The 10,579-nt window shown below is 32.1% G+C and overlaps 1 protein-coding gene across 1 annotated transcript in view; it reads left to right on the forward strand.

Moving 5' to 3' along the window:
• The first annotated feature begins 415 nt into the window (after positions 1-415).
• Positions 416-10,579, forward strand: part of LOC110028758 (SWR1 complex subunit 2) — a 27,528-nt gene continuing 17,364 nt past the window's right edge. The window contains exons 1-4 of the mRNA XM_020730736.1: positions 416-617; positions 9,919-9,988; positions 10,338-10,409; positions 10,531-10,574. Coding sequence (XP_020586395.1) covers positions 553-617; positions 9,919-9,988; positions 10,338-10,409; positions 10,531-10,574 — 251 coding nt within the window. The 5' untranslated portion in view covers positions 416-552. The remainder of the gene's footprint in view (positions 618-9,918; positions 9,989-10,337; positions 10,410-10,530; positions 10,575-10,579) is intronic.

Below are 10,579 nucleotides of genomic sequence, written 5' to 3' on the forward strand. Positions count from 1 at the left end.
TTATTTTAATTATTTTTTCTTTATTTTAGTAATCATGACACTCAGTGTTAAGTGAGGTGTATATACATATCTTATTTTTTGTACCGTTCTGAAGTAAATTTTTGCTTCTCAAGTATCAATATATTATTATGACAGTTCTGTTAAAAATAATATTAGTATATAGGGACAGAGAGTTATTTATCTTAACAAACTGCAAAAAATGAACAATCAACCATCACATCTACAACAACTTGCTGTGGTAGCTGCTGCGAAAGACGCAGCTACCTCAAATAGATCTACAACAACTTGCTGTGGTAGCTGCTGCGAAAGATGTGGTAGCTGCTGCGAAAGACGGCAGCTACCTCAAATAGGCCTAAATCTCATAATTTTTTTTGGTTTTTTAAGAAAATCTATATATATTTGGAACGACCTGTTTACGTGGTCCTATGATTTTGGATTGCTTTCCTGTTGTCCCTTTGGGATTTGGATTTGGAAGATTTCATTTGGGAACTCTTGATTTAGTTCGCAGGGTTCACTGAGAAGAGCGGCGTGGTATCGCCGGAATTGGCAGGCATGGCGGACGCTGAGGATCAAATTCTTTCTCTAGAGCGTTCTTCTCGGTTAACTAGAGGAAAGAGGTACGAATCTCTAATTCCTTCATGTTCTTCAGCTCCTAGGCGAATGCTGAAGAGCAATTCACGATGCCCTAATACTTTTGTCTCTAATTTGCTCACGATCTTCAAGCCCCACGGTTTTTTTACTGTTTTTCTTTGTTTGTAGTTTCTTTTCTTATTGCAGCCAATGGATTGCTGTATTTTGCCCTGAAAAAGTCATGTAGTTGCATCTTTTATGTGATCCTTTTGGCGTGCAGTAGTTGAAAAGGTTTGAAATGAGGTCTAATACTGATGGATTTAGTCAACCTCATTGAAAATGAGGCCGACATGCAACAACAGTAATGGAAGACGATACAATTACGAAATAATTTAGGGGCTTTGTCTTTGGACATCTCCTTCATCATGCCACTATATTCTTTAATTTGGACGATGAGTAAATGATGATATGGTTGCAGTAACTCTGGCAGCAAAAACTTCGGTAATCATTGGATGGAGCTCACAACACATAGCACTATTAGGAACCTCTTATGTCTCCATGTAAAGATGCTAGTGAAAATCAGCAGTGATTAATAGCACCTCATATTGCGGCTTAATAACATTCTGTATTTGCATCTCAATGCAATGAAGTGGCATCAATAGGCAAGTATTGTGCATCCAATAACTACAACTCAAGAGATGGGGAAGAAATAGTAGAATGCAAGTATTTATCATGGGAAACATCATGTTCTATCATGATCTCCAAACCTCAATAGCTAGAGCCCAACCTAGCCTATAGAATTAGGTTTCACATCCACCATAACATGGGTATATTGATTGGCAGGGCTAATTAAAAAGATGGAGCTATAGGGATTTGTGGAGAAGTTGGAGTGAGAGGGCCTATCCGTGTGATCAAACCATTGAGATTTTGCGACATCATATTATGTTTGTCATCTATGTTATGAAGTGGCATCAATAGGCGAGTTTCATGCATCCAATAGCTACAACTCAAGAGATAGGGGGGCAATAGTAGAAAGCAAGTATCTATTGTTGTAAACATCATGTTCTAGCATGATCTCATATTCAAACCTCACTAGCTAGAGCCCAACCAATCCTATAGAATTAGGTTTCACATCCATCATAACATGGGTATATTTAGATGATGTGATTGGCAGGGCTAATTAAAAAGATGGAGCTATTAGGATTTGTGGAGAAGTTGGAGTGAGAGGACCTATCCGTGTAATCAAACCATTGAGATTTTGCGACATCATATTAATTCTGTCATTCAAATTATGGAGTAGATTATCATACTTATTAGAACAGGATGCTTGAGAGTTTCTAGAAGAAGACCAATCAAAATAATGCGAATGATGATGTGTATTATATGAAAGAAAAGGTGACAAATTATTAGTTAAATAATAAGTATATGAGTTGTATTAATGTTTTGGAGTAATAAATTACATATGCATTTCATTCATATCTTCAATGTAAGGGTATTGATTATATGTATTGCTACGAGAATATAAAGAATGTCTTTTTGGATACTTATCACAACAATGATGATCATAGGGTCACAAAATTATTGTATTTTTGTGAAAAATAGAATTTTAGTTTCTATCATAGTTGTACACTTATGCTAGTTATACTGTTATGAACCCACAATAAAAGGTAATTAAATTGTGGATTCATTTGGAGAGTATTGTTTTGACGATTCCTATATGAGGGAATGTAAAACTTTTAGCTTGGAGGGGAGTTTCCAAGTAGGGATTTTGACATTTTGAAAAAAAAAATGGAATATGAATACTGTGAAAATTTGGTTTTGTGATGTGGATAATCTCGAGGAGGATGGTTAGGAAGGGATTATTTGGAATGTGGGTGAAATATTGAATGAGGGGAGGGAGATTTTGGCTAGGGTTTGCATGCATTAAAAATATTTAATGGTTGTAGTAATATATGAGGGTTTTAGGGTTAGAATTTTCTTAATCTTTTTTTTTTCTTGCATAAATGGAAGTTAATAAACTTAAGAGAATGAAGAGTTGTCGGAAAATTCTAAAAGGGAGTGGGTGCGAAAAATCAATATTTTAGAAAAATAAGTGAGGAAGGAGATGACACCTAGAGAGCAAAAGTATGTAGAAAGAAAAATTAAAACTTTATATGTTATGCCCATAATGGACCTATTCAACTCTGGTGCTATGTAACATAGATTGAATGTAGGGGAATTAAAATTGATGTTCTTCCTTGGTCTATAGGTTAGAGAGAGAAAATATAAGAGGGAGAGAAGTAGAGCTTGAAGTTTGAGAATTAAAAATGTGTTAATTGTTTTAATTATTTCCTTGGTAATCTTTCTATAGTGTGGAGAAATGAGAAATATATAAGGTGGCTTGAGAGGGAATCAGAGAGAATAATTTGTGAGGCTAAGAATTTTGCCTTTAATGATCTTTATAATAGATTATAGTATAAAATTGTCAAGCAAAGTGATAAAAAAGTAAAGATTTAGTTTAAGTTAAATGTATTAATGATGAAAATTAAAAAGATTTTTTTTAGGTGAGTATATGTTGTTGTTGAGGTTGAGGATATTTAACATAGGTGGTGAGATATTTTGATAAACTTTTAAATGAAAATTATGAAAATATGACCGAATTTAGTGATTTAAATATCATTAATAATAACAAAATTTTTTATTTTCACCATCGCGTTAGCAAAATAGAAGTTGATGAGACTTTAAAAAAATAAAGTGTGAAAAAACAGTAGGATCTGATAGTATTTCAATAGAAGTGTGTAAATATTTAGGCGACATGAAAATTTTTTGGCGTACTAAATTTTCTTAATATTATTTTGAAAACTAAAAGGATGGCAGATGAATAAAGAACGAGTCTATTGATTCCTATTTTTAAGAATAAAGGGGATGCATAAGAGTGTGTAAATTATAGAGAAATTATGTTACTCTGTTAAATTTCTTAAAATCTGTTTGGATTCATGTCGGGCAAGTCTACTATATAAGCTATACATTTATTAAGAGGTTCGATGGAGAAGTACAGAGAGGAAAGGAGGATCTATGTATGATTTTTGCTGATTTGGAAAACCTTATGAGAAGGCTCCAAAAGAAGTACTTTGGAGAGTTCTAGAAAATAAAGGTGCTGACATTACTTATATTCAATTCATTAAGGATATGTATACTAAAGTTGTTACTTGTGTTTGAACACAAGGAGGATTGACCATTTATTTTTCTATTTCAGTTGGATTACATCAAGGATCAAATTTAAACACATCATCTTGCTTTAGTCATGGATGTTCTTACTGGACATTTATAGGAGGATGTACCTTAGTGTATACTTTTTGCTGATGATGTTCTTCTTATAGATAAGACTAGAGAGACTTAAAAAAAAAAAATTGATTTATGGAGGTCAATTTTATAATCTAAAGGCTTCGTTTGAGTAGATCTAAAATTGAATACATGTAATGTAAGTTTAATAGTAGTATATCTAGTGGCGGGTTTGTAACAATTATTGATCAAACCATTAAAAAGAGTGAATGATTCAGATATCTTGGGTCTATTGTTCAAATTGATGGTGATATAGATGAGAATGTTATTAGTAGAATTCAAGTTCGATGGTTGAAGTGGGGAAATGCGTTAGACCTATTGTATGATTGAAAAACACCACTTAAACTTGAAATAAAATCTTATTAGATGATGGTGAAACCTGCACGGTTTTTTGGTGCAGAATGTTGGCATGTAAAAGAGAAACATAAAATAAATTTAAGTGTTCCTAAGATGTGAATGCTTAGGTGGATGAGTCACTTTACATTTAGAGGCAAAATGCAAAATGAATATATTCATGAAAGTGTGGGAGTAGCTCCAGTGACAAACAATATTAGAGAGATTCGATTTGGATGGTTTGGTCATGTTAAACCTTAACCATCTGATGATCCTGTTAGCAGAGCAGATGTTTTAAATTTGACTTATGTTAAGAATGGTAGAGGCAGATCTAAACAGATTTGAGCATATTGTATAAAAATTGATTATAATTTATTAGAATGAAATGAAACTATTGCACTCAATAGGACACAGTAGAGAAAAAGGATTCATGTGGCCAACCACACTTAGTAGACAAAGGCTTATTGTTGTTGTTGTTTTAGTATTAGTACTCTTCTCATAAGACTTTTGAACTACTATTGTGATTAAAAACTCTTAAACCATACTTTGAATGCTTATGTAATGAAGAAATGCTCAATGATTCTTTTTTGATATGAAATCATATATGAAATACAAAATAAACGTTCTTAAAATGATGTTAAGATTCCATAAACATGGTACTTGTTTTGAATTGATTTAATAAGCATTAATCAGTAGTGATGATTTTGTTTCAACATAATGCAACTACAGTTTGTATTCTTTTTTGAATGAGAGGTTGGAAGGAAAATAAAGAAGAGAGACAGGAGAGAGAAATTAAAGGGAGAAAGAGAGGAGGGGAGGGTTCAAGCAACCATGTTTTCAATTCAATAATTTTAGCAATTATCTAAATAAATTTCTCGAATCTTTAATATTGACATGGGCTTTTAAATAATGCTTAACATTCTTTTGATTAATAAAGAAAGGTTTGTGTTACAATTAAATGAAATAAACATAATAAAAATGCTTAATAATATCCTAACATGCGATAAAAATAAACATAACGCATGCACACATAGCACTTGTAGCTCGCAAGGAGTAATATAGCTTGTGATGCTATTGTGTCAATTGGTTTGAGGTGGCTCTATCTGTCTAATTGTGTTGTCAGTCATTGAAGATATTTCGATCTTTGTAGCTGATATTCAATGGCGCTAGTTGCAATATGAAATTACATATTGACAATGATGGTTTGTTTGCTCATTATTGATGCCCGGTGTTGCTTGTTGATAACATTCTATTGTTTGCTAACAATAACACACTGCTCCCATTGCTGATAGATAACCAAATAATAATGTGGTGATGATTAAGAAGCTCAGTTGACTATTCTCCAGATAAATGCAAGTTTAACATAAGTGAATATATAATCTCATGTTTGGGACATCCCATTAAGAACTTGCCCCTATAAGAAGAAAAATGGGTTGGCTAATTATGGTATAAAATTAAGGGTTGTTTAGCTTGAAATATGAAGTGTTGTTTAAGATGAGGATGGTTTAAATAACGGTGAAAGAAATAATTACAACTGGGTTATTGAATTCCTTCGAGATGTTTAAGCCATGAAACCCCCAACAACTTTTTGTGAAGAATCGAGGAATACCCCTAGTAGGTGGAGGATGGCAGATCTCACGAGGAACTATTTGTGGGTTGATATGAACAAGCGACGATGAATGCACAACCATGATAGGAGAAGTAGCCCGAGGGGAAGGCGATGGAGGCGGTCATACGAAACTTAGTGCATGATCATGAATTAAGGGAAGCGACGAAGTTTGTTGTCGGATACTAGTTGATAAACAAAAAATTATTGACATTAATTTAGAGGGTGACTACAATGATGATATCTGATACATCTAAAATATATAGTCTTTATGTACACATTTTTATACATATTTTTGAGATATTGCGCTTTAATGAAAGATATTTGTATGTTTTCTTTTAGGTACAATCAAATAGATGAATAATGGTAAATTTAGTGAAAAAAAGATATTTGTATGTTTTCTTTTAGGTACAATCAAATGGATGAATAATGATAAATTTAGTGAAAAAAGATAGATGAATAATGGTAAATTTAGTGAAAAAAGGTCAAATTTTGAGCAAAAATGAAGGTGCAAAAATGAACTGAGGCGCTTAGGACTAGAACTTACGCGTCAGTTAAACAGCAAGAGCCGCGCCTAAGCGCCGGGTATCCCGCTCTTAAGCACAAAAAGTAGTTATTTGATGACGTTATTTGATGACTCATTGAATTTGGACAAATTTTTGAAGAGGTGTTTGAAACAACCTTTGGTAAAAACGTGAAAAATAGTTGATGGACACGAAAATTTCTTCAATTGGCTTTTGAAAGGAGGCAACTTCTAGAAGATTCATTGAATGATGACACATTTTGAAGAGACACCAAAACACCTTTTGGATTTTTATAAAAGAAGACTTAAATCATCCACGGTGGAGGCCAATCATCATCCATCCATCCATATCAATCCAGTGCCAACCACCACATACGTCGCCACCGCCCTTTTATTTTTATTTCGAGTGTATTTTGTATTGTGAGTGAAGGAAGAGATTCAAAGGTTCAAAGAAACTTCAAGAGTTTAGTGGAGAGTATTTAAGATAAGTTTTTATCTTTGTGACTACATTTGGTTTTAAGTTAGACTTCTTGTTTATTGGTATGATTTCTACTTTTAAACTAAGTGTGGTTGTGTTTTCCCCATTAATTATAAGTAGTTTTCTTTATCGTTTTTTTTTAAATAATAAGTGATTAAGTATTGGAGGGAAGTTGTGTGAAATGTTAGACTTTAATGTTAGAAGAAGTTGTGATGATTTTAAACCTTTTACTTTATTTTATTTCTTCATTTGACCAATTAAGATGTTAATATCTATTGTGAGAACATGTAAGATCCGACATGTAAGATCCGAGATGACTAAATGGTAAGAATCACATTTGATTTCATGGATGAGAATGTAGTTCATGGGGTTGAGTGCAAATAAATAGGGAAATAAACTTTGAAGGGTATAGAATTAGAGAACTTTAGAGTGACAGACTAAATCCTCCAATTTAATTTATAATTTTAGGTTTTGGTACGAGATGTTAGCCCCAGGTGGAGGGAGAAGAGAGAATTCTAGAGTGAGAGCTATCATCTCTTTATCTAAGTGGCCTTCAAGACTTGGATTTTTATAAAAGAAGACTTGGATCATCCATGGTGGAGGCCAATCATCATCCATCCATCCATACCAATCCAGTGCCAACCACCACATACTTCGCCGAGGAGTTGTAGTGAGTAGAGATTATTGTAAGGGAAAGGAAGAGAAGAGATTCAAAGGAACTTCATGAGGTTGGTGGCGAGAATTTGAGATAACTTTTTATCCTTCTTACTACATTTGGTTTTAATTTATACTTCTTGTTTGTTTACATGATTTCTACTTTCAAACTCAAGTGTGGTTGTGTTTTCTCCATGAGTTATGAGTAGTTTTCTTTATATACTTTATCGTTTTTTTTTAAATAATAAGTGATTAAGTATTGGAGGGAAGTTGTGTGAAATGTTAGACTTTAATGTTAGAAGAAGTTGTGATGATTTTAAACCTTTTACTTTATTTTATTTCTTCATTTGACCAATTAAGATGTTAATATCTATTGTGAGAACATGTAAGATCCGAGATGACATTGTCTCAGTCAATAAATGGTAAGAATCACATTTGATTTCATGAATGAGAATGTAGTTCATGGGGTTGAGTGCAAATAAATAGGGAAATAAACTTTGAAGGGTATAGAATTAGAGAACTTTAGAGTGCCAGACTAAATCCTCCAATTTAATTTATAATTTTAGGTTTTGGTACGAGATGTTAGCCCCAGGTGGAGGGAGAAGAGAGAATTCTAGAGTGAGAGCTATTATCTCTTTATCTAACCGGTCTTCAAGACTATTCAAACTATAGATTAACCAATGTTCTTCATAGCATTTCTAGTAAGAGTAAAAAATATTATTGCTCTTATTTGACACAACACAATTAGAATACTGCCACAACATAATTCCTATACTTGTTACTGATTCATGTTAAAAAAAATATTTTATTTATATTGTCTTCATCCTTCAAATATCTAGTTAAGTTAGTTGCTTACTTTATTTTCAATTATTAAAAATTAAAAAAAAGAATTGAACTTTCATTCCTATTTTAGTATCTAGAGTTTAAGTAAGAATATTCTGCTAAGTATAATTTTGATTATCTAATTTTTCCTGTTTTATAAAGTGCATATTATATTTTTCTTAGGAGTTCGATATTTGGGGTTTAATAAAAAAATTTTTGGGGCTTAATAAAAAAGTTCTATATTACTTGGTAATGATACGTATACTTGCGTAGTATCCCATGTTAAATATTATAACTTTAAACATTGTAACTATACTCTTACTTGCTTTGAAATTAAAAATTTACCTAGCTTTTGCTTGGGATCAAGTTTTTTGTTTTGTTGCAAGTTAAGAATTATAAATAAGGAAATTAAAGATATAATCACATACATCGCATTGACATCTATAACCGAAGAATCGACACCAAGTTTTTAGCGCCGTTGCCGGGGAAAATTAACAAGAATTGCAGAATTTTTAAAGAGATTTTTAGGAAGCAAATTTCTATTTTTATAAAATCTTATTTAAATTTTTAGATTTATTATAGGAATGTTGTAGTGTTGTTTTTTATATAAAGTTTTTGTTTGTGTGTTTTTATTTTATTTTATGTGTTTTTATTTTATTTTATGAGTTTTATAGTAATGTATGCATAGTTCAGGTTCATTTTTGGGGTGAATAAGTAGTTTGTGTTTTATAGTAATGTATGCATAGTTCAAGTTCATTTTTGGGGTGAATAATTAGCTGCATTTTTAATGACTCGAGCCCTAATTTTGGGGTGACAATTACCTATATTAACTTCATTGCAGCACAACTTGTCCTGTAAAGGGAATTTATTTAATTTTTTGTTTTTAAATTTCCTATTAGAATCTCAATTCTCACATGAAAAACAATTATTATGTTGTGATTTGATGACTAAATTCCTACATTAAATGCACTTGAATATAGGCTTAAATTATATTGGTTTTTATTGCATTTAAGTATCTTACAATTGTTATTTGATACCATGAATGAAACATTAGTTGCTTGGCTGTCAGAGGCAGACTAGCATTTTTAGCCTTTGCATCCTAAACATGAGCATTGCAACAATGGATTTTGTATTATTTGCATTTGGCCAGGATAATTGCAAAAACAATTTCTTAAAAATTCATGCAACAGAAGTGAGGTGTTATGCTGATTCATTTTATCCATGTTGCTGTAATTTTTGACATGGTTACAGAATTCTGAAATCATTTTTTGTGACCCTTTGGGTGGGGTGGATGTGCATGTCTATGTACTATTCCTTTTCATAGGCACTCAAAACATTTCTGTACTATTGTTAATCTGCTACTAAGAAATACAGGAAACACTATCAAATGCATGTATGCTTTTTTAAGGGGACATTTGTTTTATTTTAACTAGAGGGTTGCTTTTATTTCTTCATGCTAGTATTTTGGGAGTAGCATAAATGTTTTCCATCTTTTTATGTAACGAAGATAGAAGTGGCCCTTTGAAATTTCCATCAGTATTTTGTTCTTATGTTTGAGTTTCTCCTATTGGGGAGTAGATCATTGACATAGGCATTTTACTTTTTTTCCAGGATGACTAAATTACTAGATGAGGAGATTGAAGACGATGAAATTTTTTGGAATCAAGATGCTCTTAAAGAAGTATCATCACATGATGCTCTTAGAATCAAGTTTTATGCTTCAAATTGATGAATCTAACATTGATTTGTGTTAATGATGGTCATTTCAATTTTGCTTAATAGTATAAGGTCTAATTGAGGTTTTTGATACAAATTTGACTTAATAAACATTAGTTCATTGGTTTATATTTTAATCTTGACTAATGAAATTGATGCCTTTGTGTTCATCCTTCATCATGCTTGCAATTCACTAAACATGTTTGCTTTTTCGAGATGTTAAGCTAATGATCAGTTGTTTTATCGATTCTTATATGCATGCTATGGAGATTTTATTTGATTTAATGGCTCCTTTCTATGATTTTGTTCTATAGGAAGAGAATGATGATAATTATGAAGAAGAGCAAGAAAAGCCTGATGAATTTGATAGTGATTTTGAAGAAGATGTGAGTATCCATGTCCATCAAATATAACGAATTTGTTTTTATTGTGTGTTCCTTCTTGCATGTTAAACATACTTCCTAGCTTGTTTTTTGTTTCGGCAGTGAACCTTGTTTTTATAAGCAGGAACCTGATCAAGACGATGAAGCAGAAAATCCTGCTGAGGAGAGGTTCT

The sequence above is a fragment of the Phalaenopsis equestris genome, unplaced genomic scaffold (assembly GCF_001263595.1).
Source record: "Phalaenopsis equestris unplaced genomic scaffold, ASM126359v1 Scaffold000524, whole genome shotgun sequence".
NCBI lineage: Eukaryota > Viridiplantae > Streptophyta > Magnoliopsida > Asparagales > Orchidaceae > Phalaenopsis > Phalaenopsis equestris.